This window comes from Amia ocellicauda, chromosome 6 (genome assembly GCF_036373705.1).
Source record: "Amia ocellicauda isolate fAmiCal2 chromosome 6, fAmiCal2.hap1, whole genome shotgun sequence".
In the NCBI taxonomy this organism is placed as follows: domain Eukaryota; kingdom Metazoa; phylum Chordata; class Actinopteri; order Amiiformes; family Amiidae; genus Amia; species Amia ocellicauda.
The window spans coordinates 38471457-38493073 of record NC_089855.1 but is presented as its reverse complement, the minus strand read 5'-3'; the positions used below and the strand labels follow the sequence as shown (position 1 = coordinate 38493073).

Genomic DNA, 21617 nt, shown 5'->3' with positions numbered 1-21617 from the left:
CATGCCACAATGGGTCAGGGCTGTTTTAGTGGCAAAAGGGGGACCTACACACAGGTGGTCATAATGTTATGGCTAATTGGTGTATATATATATATATATATATGTATATACATACAGACACGTGACATATTAAAGGAAAAACCTGAATAAATGAGTAGAGGAACATAATGAATGCAGATGTCTCCAAACAGGTGTACTGCATGATACAATTAAGCAATTAACATCTGTGGCATGTATACAAATGCTGAGCAGGCCCAGTTGCCCTCAATTTTGGATCAAGATGGCAAGAGGAAAGGATCTATGTGACTCTAGGGGTCATTATTGGGGCACGAATAGCAGAAGCTTCAGTCACAAAGAATTCTCAACTGGCTAGTGTTCTCGACAAGTAGGTGAGTGCATGTGTGGCATACACCAAGAGAATGTTACAGGCCTGACTGCTTCACCTCTACAGTGAGGGGGTCCGGAGGCTCTGTTATGCTGTGGGGGGCATTTTCCTGGCATGGTTTGGGTCCACTTGTCCCCTTAGAGAGAAGGGTCATTGCGAGTGATCACCTTTATCCTATGGTGAAACATTTCTATCCTGATGGGAGTGGTCTCTTCCAAGATGACCGAGGGGCACGAGGGGTCACTGAATGGTTTGATTAGTATGAAAATGATGTGAATCATGCTATGGCCTTCATAGTCACCAGATCTCAATCCAATTGAACACCTATGGGACATTTTCGACCACCACCACCATCATCAAAACACCAAAATGAGGGAATTTATTTTGGAAGAATGGTGTTATATCCCTCCAGTAGAGTTCCAGAGACTCTAGAATTGAAACTGTAGAATTTATACCAAGGTGCATTGAAGCTGTTCTGGCTGCTCGTGGTGGCCCAACATCTTACTGGAACACTTTATGTTGGTTTTTCCTTTAATTTGTCATCCGTCTGTATATATAGTTAGATATATACATACAGTCCCTTGCAAGAGTATTAAGACCAATTCTGTCATATTATGGTACATTGAAATTTCATTCTGTTTGATATTTGATTTTAAAGCACTGACATTCAAAATCAATTATTGTGTGGTGAGCACGAAATGACTTTGCTGTTTTTCCAGGAATAGCAACTCTTTAACCAATGAACATTAAGATTACTTAGACCTTGTAGTTGTGATGTCACATATCAAAGACTCCTCCTGATTTTTCAATATGAAGTGGCAGTTTTGCAAATAATGCGGCTGCCCTGCAAAAGGAGGTAAAGTCATTTATTTTTGCAAAATACGTAAAATGTTAATCTGAAATTAAGCAACACATTGTATTAAATGTTTACAGTGCAAAGTTTGACATTTAAACTTAAGGTATTCAAATAAATCCCATAATTCTGCCATTTCACTGCGGTAAAATTCTGAAAATACAAATCTTAAGATCAGCATGTGCATAGGCAAGTTTTGAGGATGCGTGTGTTGAGTGTGTGTTTTACTCAAGAGAATAATTAATAATGTGTGAATGCTACAAATAAGCTTGGGAAATCATATATTAATATCAATATTAATGTTGTTCCAGGATCGATGTGCTGTGTTTGTTCAGCATCCCATTCAAATTCCTGATTTTCAGATATTAATGTTTGTAGGAGCCAATTTATGTTTTCATATACATTTATAATATCATATGTTATATATTTATTTATTTTGAATTTAGTTAGCATTGAGTATAAATAATTAAATTATTATTTATTTGTAAATTAGAGGGTGGTACATTGTGTTGTGTTGTTTTCAACTTTGTCCTGTTTTGAAGAAAATGTAAATAAAAACTATGTAAACAATATCGAGATGCATGGAAAAGCGAAACTATGCATTGAAACTGAGCCAGTGAAAGAGTCAGAATAAATGGATATGCCATAACAATGTTGTTCCTGGATCTACATACTGTGTTTGTCTAGGATCAGATAAGTATATCTTCGTGATTTTTTTATTATATTGTTGTTCCATGATCTATATACTGTTTGTCCAGTGTGCCAATTACATATTAATTTAGAATGCTAATGCTCAACTATTGATTTTTATATATTTAATGTTGTCCCTGAATCTACATTGTGCATCTGTCCAGGTCCAGGATAAACTATCATTCAGGTTGAAAACATGTCAGTGTATTTTTTTAGGAGCTTAATTGTGGTTTGTAATTTTTGTATTTTATTGAGATACTATATAAATGCTTGTATGTAGCTATCTATAGTTATTATATTGGATTATATTCTGATTCTATATTATACTTTAGTTTAATAATACACATATTTGGACCAGAAGCTGTAGATGGGATGCTGTCATTTTATTGATAAACTTCAGTATTGTTAAAATTAGACATTAATTAGACAATATTAAACAATATTTGCAAATATAATCTTATTAAATTCTCTCCTGCCTGATTATATTTGTTCTTAATATGTATTTGTATTTCATGTAGATACATTCTACACAGGCAGGTGATTTTCTTGTCATGGAAAGTGACTAGATTAAAAGTGTGCCTTTCTTTATCATTTGTATATTAAAAAATAAAGATGACGTTTATATTTTATTTGTTTGCAATACATTTACTTTAATAACAGTAAGCAATACTACAACTTAAAAATAAAAATAAGTGGATATCTCTGAACAACTATTTGCAGTTCATATATAAACACATTTACAATTGCATTAGGTTTCCCAGTCTAGTGAAATACAGAAGGATATCCATGAACAACAGTAGACAATTTAGCCCATTAAGTCTTCCTTGTGTCCTACAATTTAATCATATATATATATATATATATATATATATATATATATATATATATATACACTCACCTAAAGGATTATTAGGAACACCATACTAATACTGTGTTTGACCCCCTTTCGCCTTCAGAACTGCCTTAATTCTACGTGGCATTGATTCAACAAGGTGCTGAAAGCATTCTTTAGAAATGTTGGCCCATATTGATAGGATAGCATCTTGCAGTTGATGGAGATTTGTGGGATGCACATCCAGGGCATGAAGCTCCCGTTCCACCACATCCCAAAGATGCTCTATTGGGTTGAGATCTGGTGACTGTGGGGGCCAGTTTAGTACAGTGAACTCATTGTCATGTTCAAGAAACCAATTTGAAATGATTCGACCTTTGTGACATGGTGCATTATCCTGCTGGAAGTAGCCATCAGAGGATGGGTACATGGTGGTCATAAAGGGATGGACATGGTCAGAAACAATGCTCAGGTAAGCCGTGGCATTTAAACGATGCCCAATTGGCACTAAGGGGCCTAAAGTGTGCCAAGAAAACATCCCCCACACCATTACACCACCACCACCAGCCTACACAGTGGTAACAAGGCATGATGGATCCATGTTCTCATTCTGTTTACGCCAAATTCTGACTCTACCATCTGAATGTCTCAACAGAAATCGAGACTCATCAGACCAGGCAACATTTTTCCAGTCTTCAACTGTCCAATTTTGGTGAGCTTGTGCAAATTGTAGCCTCTTTTTCCTATTTGTAGTGGAGATGAGTGGTACCCGGTGGGGTCTTCTGCTGTTGTAGCCCATCCGCCTCAAGGTTGTACGTGTTGTGGCTTCACAAATGCTTTGCTGCATACCTCGGTTGTAACGAGTGGTTATTTCAGTCAAAGTTGATCTTCTATCAACTTGAATCAGTCGGCCCATTCTCCTCTGACCTCTAGCATCGACAAGGCATTTTCGCCCACAGGACTGCCGCATACTGGATGTTTTTCCCTTTTCACACCATTCTTTGTAAACCCTAGAAATGGTTGTGCGTGAAAATCCCAGTAACTGAGCAGATTGTGAAATATCAGACCGGCCCGTCTGGCACCAACAACCATGCCACGCTCAAAATTGCTTAAATTACCTTTCTTTCCCATTCAGACATTCAGTTTGGAGTTCAGGAGATTGTCTTGACCAGGACCACACCCCTAAATGCATTGAAGCAACTGCCATGTGATTGGTTGATTAGATAATTGCATTAATGAGAAATTGAACAGGTGTTCCTAATAATCCTTTAGGTGAGTGTATATATATATATATATATATCAGTGCTTTGTATACAGGTCACCATCACAAAGCACTTAATTAATTTAAGGACTAACGCTGATTAGTTGGAGCCATTGTAAACCTTATATTGTAAAATAATTTATCCCACATACAAACTGGATACTATGTTTTTTTGTAAAGTTTATAGCTGCCTTTAATACTGTCAGGACACTTTCAGAACACAAGCACTAAGAACCCTAACCCTAGCTGCGAACTTCGTAAAATCAATGTATTAACCACCAAAACTACACCAATAATATAATAAGAATAACCACAATACACTCTAACTGTATAAATCCGTTTATCGAAAAATTAATAAGTTTTAAAATGTTTGCATGTATTACTTATTTCCTTATCAATGTATTCACATCTCACACTGTATGAGCAAATACCTCAAACCTCCCCCATTCATGCTTTACATAGCGTCATCAGTTACAGCATTTTCATATAGAGGGTTTTCACAAAGCGACACAGAATAAGATGGACCTCTGGCCCGCCCCTAAACCCAGCAACCTGAGCTGTTCTCGTATCAGTAGTACTCCATTTGTAGGGATATATTGCATTTAATGAAATTTAGACTGATTTTCATTATAATAGTATACTTGTATCCGATATTTATAATTGTTTAATTAATCAAAAACAATTGACAGCTTTAAACAGAACGTTCGACGTTTGGCAAAGTTAACATATTATAGGACTGTTGGGTAATGATTAAAAATGATAACAGTAACACCACACGAAAAGCAAATAATTTTTAAAGGTGTTCTCATGAAAAAGCACATCCAATTCAAACACAAGCCTGCATGAGACGGTTCGTTCTATATATCCTCGCACAGTGGATTATCTCTCATTTGTCTCAAACAAATTAAATACATTGATTTTAAAAATGTATGTAAGTAAATATGAGTATCCATTCAACGTAATATTACTTTTTTCCCCCACGTCTTAACCAGATAATTATTACCCTCGTGATGTAAGCGCTTTTAGGTGTCCGCCTAAATTGCCTGAAGAATTTCTGTCTGTCTAGTCAATGTGTTGCATGTCCTTCAGTCCTGCCACTGATACTTGTATTTATCCTTTCTAGTATATTTCTAGATTGTAGGGCCTGGTATCTGTGACTCGCTTTTTTACGTATTGTAGATATATAGTTATACATATATTTAGATTAAAAAAAATTGTATGCACGAAATGGAATGCAGGGTGCTATCAATTCAGAGTCATGTTGTCAGAGGATATGTCGGTAACAAATCTGCGTCTTTCCCTCTGCAGGTAAGGAAGCATTTATTTACATCTGCTAGTGATACTATGCATGTCTTTTTAGAGCTATATGATTGTAATTGTGGAAATATGAAAACCCGAAGCACAAGTGCAGACACTTGTGAACATGTAGGTACAAATGTCACATTGTGATAGTATTGTTAACGCATATATGCATGTTGATTGAAATTAAACATTGGTAGGTGTAGACAGAAACAAATGGGAATTCTGTAAGGAATCTATATATTTCTATTTTTATTTCTGAATCTATCTCATAACTGTTTTTAAATTATAACATTCATAAGGTAATGATTATGATGACCTGTTATAATTAACGTCATACGAAAAGTTACCACTGGCATTTTGTTTCACACATTTTGTGCATCCTGCATTTCCTGCATCCTCAAAGGATTTAACATTCAAAGCTTTTCTGTCAGTGAACAATATGATTAGTATATCACACGACACCCGCAAAGATGTTTGATAGGCAGTATTGCCACTGGGTTTGAAACGACGTCATTGAAATCGCAGAAACGAAGATTCAATCGTTTATCAGGAGATGTGACAGAAGTATTGCAGTAGCTTTGACCAAACCTTTAGTCTAAAAATTACATCGTTTATAGAGCAATAGATTTTAAGAACTATCCTTGTCAATTCTAAGCTTTTTTGCCTAGGCCACACTTATACACGTTATTTAGCCTATCAGTTATTATTAAGGATGATGATGATGATGATAATAATAAATAATAATTATGTTCATCATCATGTTACAATCTATAAGACTGTGTCATACTCATAAAGAGGGTGCCCACAATTTGGGATAAAAATAGTATTATATACAAAAGTAAATTTGTCATTTGGACATCACAGGACTTGTGGGCTGAAAAGGTAACCAAACAATCTTAACCTAAACACATTTATAAAAGTGTATTTTAATACATTCACCATTTATTAAATCACTATATAAAATAAAGTCCATAAATCCTAAAAAAAAAAACATGAGATATCCATAACCTAGAAATTGTATGCATTTCATGTTTTACAATTATTATTATTATTATTATTATTTTTTACAAATTTAACTGTTAAGTAGTACTCCATATTTAAAATGTGTCTGGTTTGTGGTGGTGAGCTAAACTAAAATAAGAAGCAACAGGAGAGTTTTCCTGATGCAGATGGCAAGCATTTTCCTTTATAGTCTAACAGCCCACCCTAGTAAGGAAATTAATACCACTACAGAATTCAACTGACTTTCCAGTTGATCTGCAGCAACCTCCCAATCCTCTAAGTAAAGCTACATTAAATACTGAAATGCCAGCAAAATGCAGGCAACATTTGCCTGCTTTTTCCCGTTTCACCCTCATTCACACTGGCTTCGAATGCCAGCAAATTACAGGCATGTTACTTTTCACACACAAAACAGAGAATGCAGTGTTGTAGCCTTGAGAACAAGACGCTACAGAAGTATGTGGATTCGGGAGACACATACAATATTTTGTATGTAAAAGTTTGATAAATTCCCCGTTTTGCCAGATTTCTTCTGTTGTGTTTACTGGGCTAATGATTCTAAGCAGGGCAATGGTTTATATGTAAACGATACGTCAATCTAGAGTGCGTTTTCGCGCTTTGACCAGGTCATCAAACTGTATGGTTGTGTGTTTTTGCGGTGTGGTTACTGGACTCAGCGGTCACAGATAATTTGTACCAGTGAACCCAGTATGAGACTTGGCTGTCAGTTCATGGTCGAGAGACATTGTGTGGGGTCTTGACATATACTGCAGCAAGTTAAATCAACTAAAATAAATGAGGGGAAAAAAGCATTACATTACATCTAGATCTACCAAAGGTCTGGGTTTGCAGATCAGCAATTCATTGATTGCTCAAAATAACTTATTTTATTTTACATTTTTTTAAGTTTGACATGCCTTAAATCAAATTAAATAACTTGTACCTTGTACGCGTGTACCTGTAATGCAGTCTAACAAGTTTGCCTGTATAGAGATATTATATCTTGCATGATTTATTGGTATATAACTTCTGACATGTGTGACAGTTGTTAGCTGCAACTTCATTATTTTCGAGTGAGAATGCGTTTAAGGACACTGAGCATGGGGATGACATCAGATGCCGATGCAGATGAAGAGCTTATATCCCTTGTCAAATCCTCAAAAGGGGCTAGAACTGCAACTGTCTTTTCCAGTATCCCCCACTGTTTGGCAGTCAATGTGACTGGCAGGTCGTACTCCTCTGTATATGCACACAGGGCCCGCTTCTGTCCAATGAGGCTGTCGATCATATAATTTGTGCTGTTCCACCTCATTTGTACATCTTGTTGCAGGCGCTTGGGCGGCATATTAAGCTCCGCTTGAATGTCCTCCAAGTATAAATACACGAGGGCTGAGTGTTTGAAGTGACCCAATATTTTTCGGCCTATAGCCAGTGCATCACTTAGACTACGCTGTGATAACAGTCCCTCATTCACAGTAAGCTGCAGAGTATGCGCAAAGCATCCCAAACTCTTTTCCCAAACTTTTATCACGTTACTGGCATTGTCTCTTAAAACGACATGGACTTTCCTCTTCTCTATTTTCCACACATTTAACATCTCCTCCATTGCAGTAGCGATAGACTCTCCAGTGTGTGAGCCACGAAACTGCTTAGCATGCAGCACTGCTTTTTGCAAAGTAAAATTTGAGTCTATCCACTGTGCTGTCAGACTTAGTAATGACACTGGACACACGTCTGAGCTCCAAATGTCAGTTATGAAACTAATCATGTCAACGTTTACCAAGCATTTCGAAATAAATTCACACGCTTGCTTGTATTTACTTGGGATAATTGTTTCAGAGATGAAATGCCGGTTTGGCAATGTGTAGTGAGGCTCCAAAACCCACAATTTCAACAACGGAAAGGGGTTGGTCATCCAGCACAATGAATTCATCGACCTTCGCCGTTATCAGCTTTGCTTTCTTGCTGTCAATGGGGAATTTTGTAAGAAATGTTTCCTGCAATGTTTGTTGTTGCGGCACACTTTTCTTCTTGGCACTCTTTGCCTGTAAAAATTCAGCATACTCTTTTCCATGATGCTTCTGCAAGTGTTTAATCAAGTTTGTGGTGTTGAAACTTCCAATGCTGCTGCCACCCCTCGAAACACTTGTTTTGCATAAATTGCACTTAAAAGCTTAAAATAACTCCACACGGCTGACATGATGATAGCGCTGCAAACAGGTCTCACTCACGTTCTAGCTAGCTATGTTCACCTGACACGTATTGCTCGTTTAACGACACACCTCTCTTTATGGCATGTCGCTCAATGCATTTATAGGCTAATGGATGGGATCGGATTATTATTATTATTTTGGCGATATCCGATCCAGCGTTTTTGGCCAGTATCGGACCGATTCAGATACTAAATATCGGATCGCCGCATCCCTAGTCTTTTTTTAGCATTACAAAAATACTGAATCTTTTCCCTCTGAGGTCCCCCCCCCCCCCATTTTAACCTGATTTTATGGTTGTCATATTTTTCACTCAGTACAAACTGGAGATTCAGAAAATAGCATACAATTATTGTGTTTAACCCAACAGGGTTAATAAAGACATCAAAAAAGAGAAGAAATACAAAAGTGCTTATAATAAAAAAGTTAATTTATGGTCAATATAACACTTTTTTAGTGCTCCAGGCAGACGTTTGACATTGGACAGTGAAACTTCAAAGTCTTATGAACTTGTGTAAAAAAATAACTACTCAAATCTGACCTCCAGAACAGAAATTACAGCCATTTATATTAGGCTACCAACAGCCGGAATAACTATATACAAGTAAAAAAGAATACTAAACAGGGAAACAGAATTCCAAAAATCTGGCTTTTGAATATTGTCACTTTAGGCCTTACATTGTCACAGGCTATTCTGTACTGTTGTTGCAGTAACTCATTCCAGCCACAAAGCTGCCATGGCGTGTTGGCTGTTATAGATTTGTAAACAGACTCAGCATCTGTGATTTGTTTTCGAAGTGTAAGGTGTTTTATTTTTTCTGTCAGATTCAATTTTTCTACTTTGTATTTGGTTTTCTTGCTGTATCGCATCTTTCTGCTCTGTTTCAGAATCTGTAAGCACCCTGCTTCCCTAAGTGCGGTCTGTGGGCTCTCGCACTAACACACAGCACAGCGCAGTCTAGCCTGCTCGGACATGTTTGGTATCATTGGAAAGCTACAGCCCTGCCCTGTAAGAATGACAGATCCGCTGGCCCAATGAAGGACAGGATTCGGGTAACAGGGCATGGACTGCGGCCCCCCCTCTCTCCTCTCATACCTCTCCCTTCTTAAAGGTCCGGTAGCTCAGCACTGCTTAAGGTCCGTGCACACTGCCTGCTCGCTAGCGCTACAAAGCGATTCGCTCCCATTCATTTTCAATGAGAGCCGGTGACAGGGGGCAGAGCTACACTCAGAGATAAAATCTCCCGGCGACAGCGACAGTGAAGTTGAGCACGTTCAACTTTATGCTAATTACCAGCGAGTGGCAGTGACGGAGTTCGGTGACTACCAATGGCGGGCAGATGTGCTCTGCATCTGGAAGTGCCTTCTCTTTCTACTCGCTATCTTAAACATAAGACACATAAGAGTGGCAGCTTTGAGCACCAATGGGAGACAGGATAAGAGTAATATGACATAGAACACTAGGCCCGCCCCCGGGACCCCAGAGAGTTTTAAACACACAAAAAAACTGCCATCTTTTTTTTTTTTTTTTTAAATTTCCATATTTTACTAATACATCGACTTCACTCTCTCAACCAAATCAGTAATAGCGATCTGCTGTTCAGTATTCCTGCCTAGATCAGACAAGTGAACAGCTGATCAGAATTATTTGAGAACGCACCTGGTGTGAATGTAGTTGCTGATATACCGTATGCATATATTAAGGTGATTACTCGAATACCAAAAAGATCGTTGAGTATTAAAATAATCGCCACGACTCGAGTAACTCGAATAATTATCCCAGCTTTAGTGGCTTAACCTTGTTGTGTTGTGGTCAAAATGCGAAAATGCGCCCCTGTTCTGATTGGTTACATCAGTTAGCTGGCGCACTGCATCGACAATGCAAGGACTTGATGTGTCATATGACGGCAAAACTAAATAACCTACATGTTTATTTGATTTTATAGTCTTTATTATATTTATTTACCATTGTTTTTTAACACAGTTACGGTGTTTTAGTTTCCCGCTGGAAGCTTCTGACTCCAAATTGATTCTCAGTACAGCAGTGCCCCGCACACACACTACTGGTGAAACAAAAACATACCCATTGAGAAACATAGGTCTTAAAAAACAATTAAAACGTATTTTACTAAAACACCTGTAACCAATAGAAAGTGTTTTTGAAAGCTGTGTTGCATTTGAGTATCCATGGTTTTGGCTACTGTTTATTCTCGTCATGACTGAAGATTACCATAAACTATTGGATAGAGGTGCATTTTTACTGAAAAGTTAGTTAAATCGCTTTTTAAATCTCAAAATTCACAATAGCAATTAAAATAAAGAAAAACAGTAAATGTTTCCTGAAGATATTGACTGGATATTAAGAAGCAAAAACTGTCTCCAAATGACATGGAATCTCAGATCACAGTAAACATTTCTCTCTGAGAGCCATGTTTGAGGGATCCATGCTAGAAAATACATGTTTCAAGATTGCACTCCCTTTTCTGGCCCTAGTCCTCTTCAAAACTCATCACAGCTTTCTCATATCTAACACTGCTCCAACTGCCTCGCCTGGATTGGGGCCACCCCTATCCCTTTGTCACTTGTGACTCCCCCCCCCCCCACTGTTCCCCCCTTGTTCCTGCATGGGGTTATTAACCGATCAGCCATTACAATTCCCCAGGAGCCATGTATGATATTAGTTACCCTCTCTCTGATTATATCTGTTCTCCATCCATAAGCATCCCAGCAAACACATGTACACATTCACAAGCCTGACTCAGATATCCAAATGAGCAGAATACACACTATACAGTTTTCTAGCTAATATTTAGATGGGGTGGGTTCACATTACACAGAAGTGATAGACATGGACAGACACACACAAGAAAAATACTGTAATCACTCTAACTAGCATAACAAACACTACTGAAGGGTCAAACTTCACATATACACCGATCAGCCATAAAATTATGACCACTGATAGATTAAGTGAATAACACTGATAATCTTGTTATAATGGCACCTGTCAGTGGGTGGGATATATTAGGCAGCAAGTGAACATTTTGTCCTCAAAGTTGATGTGTTAGAAGCAGGAAAAATGGGCAAGCGTAAGGATCTGAGCAACTTTGACAAGGGCCAAATTGTGATGGCTAGATGACTGGGTCAGAGCATCTGGGGTGTTCTCGGTCTGCAGTGGTCAGTACCTATCAGAAGTGGTCCAAGGAAGGAAAAGCGGTGAACCGGCAACAGGGTCATGGGCGGCTAAGGCTAATTGATGCACGTGGGGAGCGAAGGCTGTGGTCCAATCAACAGACGAGCTACTGTAGTTCAAATTGCTGAAAAAGTTAAGCAGGTTCTCATAGCAGAATATCAGAACACACAGTGCATCGCAATTTGTTGCGTATGGGGCTGCGTAGCCGCAGACCAGTCAGGGTGCCCATGCTGACCCCTGTCCACTGCCGAAAGCACCTACAATGGGCACGTGAGCATCAGAACTGGACCACGGAGCAATGGGAGAAGGTGGCATGGTCTGATGAATCACGAGTTCAAGGTGTTGACTTGGTCTCCAAATTCCCCAGATCTCAATCCAATTGAGCATCTGTGGGATGTGCTGGACAAACAAGTCCGATCCATGGAGGCCCCACCTCGCAACTTACAGGACTTAAAGGATCTGCTGCTAACGTCTTGGTGCCAGATACCACAGCACACCTTCAGAGGTCTAGTGTAGTCCATGCCTCAACGGGTCAGGGCTGTTTTGGCAGCAGAAGGGGGACCTACACAATATTAGGCAGGTGGTCATAATGTTATGGCTGATCGGTGTATTCCAAAAATATAAGAAGCTTTAAATAATCACCCTGATATGGTTTTCGTAGTGTTTTTCATGAGGTAGTGTAATGAATGACAAAGGGTGTACAATAATTACACATTCAATGAATGGGCAGTTGAGATTGATCAGAGGGAGACAGTAGCAGACTAGGACAGGGGTTTTCAAACCGGTCCTGGAGAACCCCCTACCCTGCTGGTTTTTGTTCCAACCTAGGTCTTAATTACTTAATTGAATGGTATATTGCTTTGTTAGGTCAATTAAGGATTCAATTAAGCAATCAAGACCTCAGTTAGAACAAAAACCAGCAGGGCAGGGGGTACTCCAGGACCGGTTTGAAAACCACTGGACTAGGATATATAGGCCCTTTCACAGTCACACAGTGTCTAATCCTAGATTTTGGATGCCTGAGTTGTATTTCCCATTGGTGTGAAACCAAATATCTGGTGCAGTGTTTCCCCCAGGAAATTACATAGGCTTGGTTTATGATTGAGAAACCATGAGTAAAATGTAGGGAGGTCCAGGGATATCTTCGCTTTTGATATTTTTTGGCAGGACATTAACCCTTAAATGTAGCGTTTTAGTACACTTTGAGATGTAGGCCTACATTAGGAAAAAAAAATACTGTTATATCAATGTTTTGCCTCTGGTTTCTACTTGTTTTGTTAATTGTTTTGAGTCAGAAAATTGTAGCACATTTAGGTGGGCAAAATGCATATCAACCATGCAGTTTTGTACATTTTCCACCCAGATACTGCTTTATAAGTATGTTATACATGCATACTACTTTTAGTTCTGAATCCATAGCTACCAATACAGTTTGGTTAATAGAAAAAGCATATTGTTTATAAACTACAATGTAAAAGTCTGTTTCTCTCTCTCTCTCTCTCTCTCTCTCCTCTGCACTCTCAGCTGTGGCTGTGGAGCAGCACTTAACATGACACCTGTTTAGCTCCAGAGTTCCAGGGGTTTCAGATGGTCCTTTGGATTGGCTAGATATTTGAATTTGTAAATGTGAGATCTCTAGGGCTGATGACAGACCATAGTAATGTCCTTTCTATTGGACAATACCATCCCCATGTTCCGTACATTGGATTGCAGAAACCAGGAAAGATTCAGTGTAAACAAACTGCACATGTTTCTTTTCAGCGGAATCTCAGCTACACAGACAAAAACCTGCATGTAGCTATCACAAATCATTTCCCCATAACTTAATATTGAGGATATTATCCATGTCCATGTATGGACTGTAGCTATGAGTGATTAAGTATTTTTGTTAGATACCTCTGTAATTGGATATAATCTGTCAGCCGCCTTCTCTGGCTGCCTTCCTTTAAATGATGCTGCTGCTTCACTGTTCTGGTGTAGCACACCAGAACAAGTAAGAAGACAATTTGCACACTTTCTGAAGAAACCACAAGCTAGTATTCTGGTAGACTAGCTAATTTACCAAAGCACTTGATGCTGCTCAATCACACATGCTAATATTACAGTAGCCAACTTACACAGTAGCTAACTTTTGCCATCCTCCTTAGCCAGGTTAAAGTGTTAAATCGATCGATATGACTTCAAACTTAATCTAGTCACTTATTTTCACAACTGTGTTTGCTAATATCATCATCAGCCTGGTGTTTCACAAGCAGTCTCTAACGTTACTGTTACTGCAACCCACCATCAGCGTGTCTCGAAACGAGGGAAAGAAATATGCACAGTTCTATCTAGTGCACGGCTCCTTGCGGCTCTTGTGCTCTCCAATAGAGAAGCGCTCTCATCTTTGGGCGTGCACGACACATCTTGGAAAGAGAGAGAATGCAGTCCCCTTTCACCACTCCCTTTGTCACTAAAAGAAAAAACGTCCAGGGTAAAGTATTGATACCCCAATGGGCTATGATGATGGCAAATACAAGATGTGTTAGGACTGCAACAATAAAAAGGTAATATTATTTTTATTGTGTATGCGTTTTATTTTGTCAGTATGGCATACCATTACCCCTATTATTATTAACAATAATTACTAAAATTATTAACATATGTATTATTAATAATATGTGCAATGTACTTTGACTTTGCATAGTTAATGATAACTAGGCTATAGTGATTTTGCATTTATAACTAAAGTACCAAATATAACTATTTACTTAAAAAGTGATCTAGACTGTAGAAGGTATGGAGAGTATGGAGAGAATGCCACTATGGCTGTTATTTATTTTCTAGTTCAAAGCACAGTTTGTTTTTCATTCTGAGATGCTGTTTTCATAGTGCAGTGTCTGTATTGTACAAAGCTAGCCTATTATCCAAGGTGACTTAAAATTGTTACATTATGTTTTTACATTTTACCCATTTATACAGCTGGGCATTTACTGGAGCTATCTAGGTAAAGTACCTTGCTCAAGGGTACAACAGCAGTGTCCCCCACCTGGGATTGAGTCCACAACCCTCTGCACCAGAGTCCAGAGCCCTAACCACAACTCCACACTGTATCTGCATTCTAACAGAAAGACGAGTAACAGAACAGCAGTTCTTCAGTGCTGAAGTTGTCTGCGTTCATTGAGAGTAAAATATAACATGTTGGCCAATTCAAATTGTGGAACACCTTGGTGGCTAATTTATGTAATTTATGTCACAGGATTTGCTATATGCAAGCAAGAATATGAATTAGCTAAATATTGAATTATAAAGACTTGTATGCTTTACATTTAAAACTTAATATAAAGCATTGAGAAATAAATATTTGAAGTTTAGGCTACTTTGCTTTTGCTTTAAGTCTCAAGTGAGAGACGTATTCATTCATTGATTGATTATTACTCAATAAAACTGACATTTGTATGTGTATAGTGCCCTTCCAATAGTTTTTGCCACCTGATTTTGATTTTAGATTTAGTTTGATTTTGACCAGGCCACTCCTGTAAAAGAGATTTTTAATCTCAGTGAGTTTCTTTTCCTGGTTAAATGAAGGGTAAATAAAATAATACAAAAAAATAGTCTAAATAGACTAAAATACGTATAAGATTTTCTTGCATTCATGCTGTCTGCGTTAATTTTAGTCTCACTAAAAAAAAGTCACTAAAATCTAATTTATTTTAGTCAACGAAAATGACCATATGTTTTAGTCAAATTTTAGTCATAACTGTACTTATTTTATTATACGTTTTAAAATGTAGGATACTTGATCAATTAGAGATCGAAAGAGTACTGGTGGCAGTAGTGTAGTAATGTTTCTGCTAGAGCAGTGGTGTCAAACATAGGCCAGTCAGGGGCGATCCCGGGAGGGAGGGGAGGGCGGGGGTGCCACGGCCACCCTGCTATGAAGCTTGGGCACCCCACTGGCCCCCCATCTCATCACTCAAATTTTTGGGAAAAAGATAAAAAATAAAAAGTTTTGAAGCAGAATTACCACACTTTAAAAGCTTAATATGTTTAGTTTCTGTGTAGGTTTTAATGCTAAGTGTATAAAAATCAAGTCTGAAGTGACGCCTATGTGAAAAGTCCAGCTCACTTGAGGCTGCAGCTAATTTGTGGGTGACGTCACACCAGGACAAGCTCACCATGTCTCAGGCTGTTTTGCTGTATTAGCTCTAACAAAAACCTGTTACCAAAAATAACGCACCCAGTGGGGAGAGCCCATGGTAAATGGGTATATAATATAGGGTTGCATCCAGGTATGTCACAACTACGGTGGCCCTGAAGTGCAACTGCTGAAAAAATAAAACAGCTGCTGAAAAAATAAAGCAGGGGCTGCGAGATTTGTAGCGGCTGCGAGATTTGGAAGTGCTGAAAAAATAAAGCAGGGGCTGCGAGATTTGCAGCGGCTGTGAGATTTAGAAGTGCTGAAAAAATAAAGAAGCTGCTGCAGCATTTTCAGAAGCAATTACGTAAAGGGAGGTACATTGTGAAATATTTTTGACTGATGACATTGGACAGCAAGCAAGTCACGTCGGCCGAGCTGCTTCTCAGAAGAGACAACAGAATCTGAGAAACGGCGCCAACTGCGCAGAGCACGAAGTATCATATTAATATTGTTGTGATTTTCTGCTCTCTATCCACTTTGTGCTCACATATTAAGAGTTATAGGGCTGTCCTAAAATGTATTAGAATTAATTAATGAACTGCTAAGCAATATTACTAACTGAGAGATTAATTGCACGTTATGGCAATTTAATATAGTATTTACAAACGGAAAGTAAATTAATTTAAAGTATTAGTGTTTGCATATGAACAAAGGAAATATTATGATTAATAATAATGAAATACAAGCGAAGTAATATTTTGTATTTATTATTAATCTAATTATACCATTGTTTACCGTGCATGATAATTATGCACACTTCATTTAAAGGAAGGTGTAAGAGCTAAGCAATAATCAGTTTAATTTTTCTCAGTCTGTCTCAATGTGTCCAGGGATTACAACAGCGCCCCATCGTATATTAATAAATTAAAATGTTTATACGTCTTCCTGCTCTCCTGTATCTGATGTCGGGGACCGTAGGGGTGAACTGACCTCCACATCAAAACTTTCAGACGAAACATCCAAACCAATAACATCGCTTTCACTGTCATCTGCAATTGAACACCTGTTAGTGAATATCCTGATGTGAGGAATACTTTTTTTTTTTTTTTTTTTTTAAATGGTCTAGCAGCAAATCTTTTTTTTTAACCATCTTATAAGCAGCGGATGGAATGAAACTTTCAGGACATATTTAGAAAGTAGGCTATACAGTGAGGTCCATAAATATTTGGACAGTGTCACAATTGTCATCATTTTGGCTCTGTACGCCACCACAATGGATTTGAAATGAATATATATGTAGCGTTATGTTGGGTGTATTTGGATAAGAGCATTTGGGCTCTGAGCTGAAGCACTGATCTAAAGAAGACCTCTCCCCCCCAAAGTTATCAGATTTCCTTAGCTCATCAGCTTGGAACTGGTTTGCATCAAAGTGACAGTTTTGGGGAGGATGGCAAAGAGAAGAGGCCAAATAGTTTGGAATTCTGCTATGAGATGTCTGGAGAAAGGTGATAAAAACTCTTTGAAGTGGATGAGAGCCGAAATCCCAACATAGAGCTACGAACCCAGGCCAACCGGCATTTCCAAAAGATGGCATGGATTGACATCAGTCATAAATCAAGCCCCCCTCCAATAGGACACTGGGGGCTGAAACCGAAATCCAATCTCAAGAACTCAGGAACCAATCACCTATTGATCTGACAGACTACAAGGAACAGCGGACAGTCTTTCTTTCTCTCTCTCTCTCACCTGAACCAGTAACTCGCTTCCACAGCTCAACCTGTAGCTCTGTTGCCAGAACCGGAACCAGAAACCAACCAAGTCTTTGCCGGCAACAGAAGAGTTAAACTGGGAGAAGGAGATTGAGCCGTACGAAGAATTCTTTTAAAGGACTTTATTAAATAAAGAACTTTACAGACTGCGCTGCCCGCCTGTGCCCACCTGATCAGTGGAGTTTTACAGCTGGACAATTGACTAAGTCAACTGTATACGAAAGTGTCAGTCATTTAAATAGCTATTTGAGTCTTAAGAAACTTGACCCTTGGAACAAACAGGGCCCTGCTTTCCTCAAAGACTTCGTCTTCAAGTAACTACGGTGGAACCCCTGCTTACAAAGAAGATTTTGTGCACAACCTTGGAACCTTCAAACCAGTGGAAAATCTGTTTGGAAACGACTCTACTTTTGCGAAACCCCAACTTCCAGGTGCATCGACTGAGTGGAAGTTCTTGGACAAAGCCGAACCGGACTGCCTTTGTTCCAAACCACATGGACCTCGTGCCGTGTGCTGTTATCTGAGCCCGGAGCCAGAGAGGCCTCTCTGCGACGAAGTTCAGATAAGTTTAACAGTTTGGAGTTCATGATTCATGACATTTGAGAAATCAATTAGAAATGTTAATCTGTGATTCATAACTCTAGAATGTGTAATATCATTTAGTTTTCTTAAGTATAAATGTGTGTTGCATTAAACTGTTTTTTTGATAATTTTAGAAATAAAATCTGTCAACGCCAAGAAATATCTTCTCATTAATGTTTAACTGTTTAGTCTGAAATTGACACAAGTTAATAGACATTAGATTATTGGTGGCCCTGCCTATCCTTAATCATTGAATAATAATCAGTTAAGGGAAATTGTGGTAACAAGTAATGATAGGATCTTTCTCGGCACCTAAACGTAAATGAGACTGATATATATATATATATATATATATATATATATAACGAGAAGTTACCTGACATAAATACTAACCTGCGTAGTTATTTAATGTCTGACTAATAACACTAACGAGAGACTCACCTTCGTCTTACTAACCGGTATTGTAGTCAATGTGTTTATAACCTTTTTTGTTTAACGATTTGTGTTATCATATGCGATCCCATGGTCTTTGATTTGGTCACGGAAGTGATTTGTCTTTGATTTGTTGATCTAGAGTTGAATTTTAATTAGTTTTTCTCTTTTGTATAATTAGTGTAGTGCTACATTTAGTCTTTGTTTTGAATAAATTTGACAATTTATATTTTTGGAATTGGTGTCTGTGTCCAATTATTACAGAAATTGAGTTCTACAAGATTCCAGGATTCGTGATAAGGTGATACTATAAATTCACTTCTTTAATTGAAATTTATAAGTGTACCTTACGCTACATATATAATCAATACGTGTAGACTTTCATCTTTAATTTGAGGGTAGTTACATCCAAATTGGGTGAATGGGGTAGGAATCACATCCATTTTTATATGTGGTCCCTTTGTCTCATCTGTCCATAGGATGTTGTTCCAGAACTGTTCAGGATTCTTTAGATGTTTTTTGGCAAACTTTCATCTGGTCTTTTTGTTTTGGGGGCTTACCAATGGTTTACATCTTGTGGTAAACTCTCTGTATTTACTCTGGTGAAGTCTTCTCTTGAGTGTTGACTTTGACACAGATACACCTACCTCCTGGATGGTACTGTTGTGATGTGTTTTTCTCTTCACCAGGGAAAGAATTCTGTCATCTGCCACAGTTGTTTTCTGTGGTCTTCTGGGCCTTTTGGCCTTCTGGAACAGAGGAGACTACATGGGGACTTGATTCAAGTCCTCAAAATCATGAAAGGCATTAACCACATGAAACCAGAGGAGCTTTTCCAGATATGCAGGAACACAAGGACCCGGGGACACAAATGGAAATTGGACGGAAAACAGGAGAAACTTCTTTACATAGAGAGTTGTCACTATCTGGAACAAACTCCCCAGCGATGTGGTTGAAGCTGAAAATTAGGGAACATTTGAAAATAGACTGGATAGGATCCTTGGATCACTTAGATACTAATGGACACTGTAACAGGTTGGGGGGCCTGTCACAAGAAAGGGCTTGCATGTAGGCGGGGTCTGGTCTTGAAACACACAGTAGGGAGGCAGGCAGAGGGTACAAAAACAGGCTAACTAAACATAAATGGTCCCTAACTACAAACCAAAAACTACAAACAATAACAGTAAATGCCCGGGTTGGCAACCTGGAACACCACTCTTCCCCTGCAAGGCACACTGGACAGACCTTGCAATCAGTGGTTTGGGAAGACTGCAGTCGAAGAGGCACTTCCTCTTCTCCTTCAGGCTGGAAGCGGGGCACCGGCGAGAGCTTTGCCTCCTCTGGCTGCATGGCCTTGTCCTCCTGCTGTTGCTGGCTCCGTTTCTCCATGAAATCCAGCAACTCTTGCACAGCTGTCTTCATGTCAGACTGACCTCCTTGGATAACTTCCAGTTTGTCAGGAACAGACAGGTACAGAAACTCCAACAGTAAGGAGCAAGTGGTTAGGTGCAGGTGTTTGAGGCCTTCTGTCTGCAGCCACAGTGGAGAGCTGGGATTAAACAACCAGTCCGCACCGATCTCCACTGTGTTTTCCACCGCCGCCATTTATTGTGCCTGCCTTTGTTTTTTGGCTTTGGATTTTCGGCCCATTTTTATTTATTTTTTTCCAAAACAACCTTGTGTGCGTCTCTTTTCTTGATCCAGACCACGCAGCCTATGTCTGCATTCTCCACCAATTGTAACGGGTTGGGGGCCTGTCACAAGAAAGGGCTTGTATGTAGGCAGGGTCTGGTCTTGAAACACACTGTAGGGAGGCAGGCAGAGGGTACAAAACAGGCTCGCTGTTGTTTTATTTTCTTCCCTCAATGGCAAAACTAACAAAACAAAACCTAGCTCTGTTTGAGCACTAACTAAACATAAATGGTCCCTAACTACAAACCAAAAACTACTAACAATAACAGTAAATGCCCAGGTTGGCAGAGCCGAACACCGGGCAGACAGAAGTATGACAGGGGCAAGGCAGGTTCCTAATCAAAGTCCGTAATCAAAGTTTGTTACTGGTTGGAGGTTGTCAGACAGTCCGGGTTTTAAGAGGGAGAATGGTCCAGGTCCAGAAAAAGGGTCGTAAGCCAGTGAATCCGTCAACTGTGAACTCTTCTCTCTTCTCTCTCCGTCATCTTCTCACCCTCCTGTGCACCTTGCTACCCCAGCCAAGCATGCACACTCTGGTTAGTTTCCTGCTTCCTTTTATAGGGGAAGTGGTGGGCAGGGCTATGGCCATCAGGAGCCCTGCTGGCTTCTGGGGTTTGGAGTCTTGGAAGAGAGGTTTTGTCGTCTCATCCACTGAAAGACCCGCCCTGACCCCAGCCTTGCCTCTCGCACTGCCACAACACCAAACGAGCACGATGGATCGAATGGCCTCCTCTCGTTTGTAAACTTTCTTATGTTCCTGAGCTCACCAGTGCGTTCTTTCATTTTTAAGAATGTACCAAATAGTTGACGTGGCCACACCTAATGTTTTTGCGATCTCTCTGATTGGTTTGTTTTGATTTCTAAGGCAAAACTGAAGGCAAAATGCCCCAAGATCAAGCAGGAACTAAGCAGTACAGGTCTCGCAAAGCATCAGAAGGGAAGAAACCCAGCTTCTGGTGATGTCTATGGGTTCCAGACTTCAGGCAGTCATTGACTGCAAAGGATTGTGCACAATTTAATTCATGATTATGTTAGTTTGTCCAAATACTTTTGAGCCCCTAAAATTGGGGGGACCACATATTAAAATGGGTGTAATTCCTACACCGTTCACCCAATTTGGATGTAACTACCCTCAAATTCAGTGGCGGCTTGTGGAAAATCTTCTAGGTAGGGCTGTACTACATTAAAACAATTTCAGCAACCATCCCAGTATGATTTAATGCAAAACAGTGAAAGTTAAAGAAAAAGTTTAAACAGTTAAAGGGATAGTTCACCCAAAAATGACAATTCTGTC

The 21617-nt window shown here is 39.1% G+C and overlaps 1 protein-coding gene across 1 annotated transcript in view; it reads left to right on the top strand.

Moving 5' to 3' along the window:
- Nucleotides 1-4989: 4989 nt before the first annotated feature.
- Nucleotides 4990-21617, top strand: part of LOC136751457 (pyridoxal kinase) — a 141483-nt gene continuing 124855 nt past the window's right edge. The window contains exon 1 of the mRNA XM_066707084.1: nucleotides 4990-5329. Coding sequence (XP_066563181.1) covers nucleotides 5240-5329 — 90 coding nt within the window. The 5' untranslated portion in view covers nucleotides 4990-5239. The remainder of the gene's footprint in view (nucleotides 5330-21617) is intronic.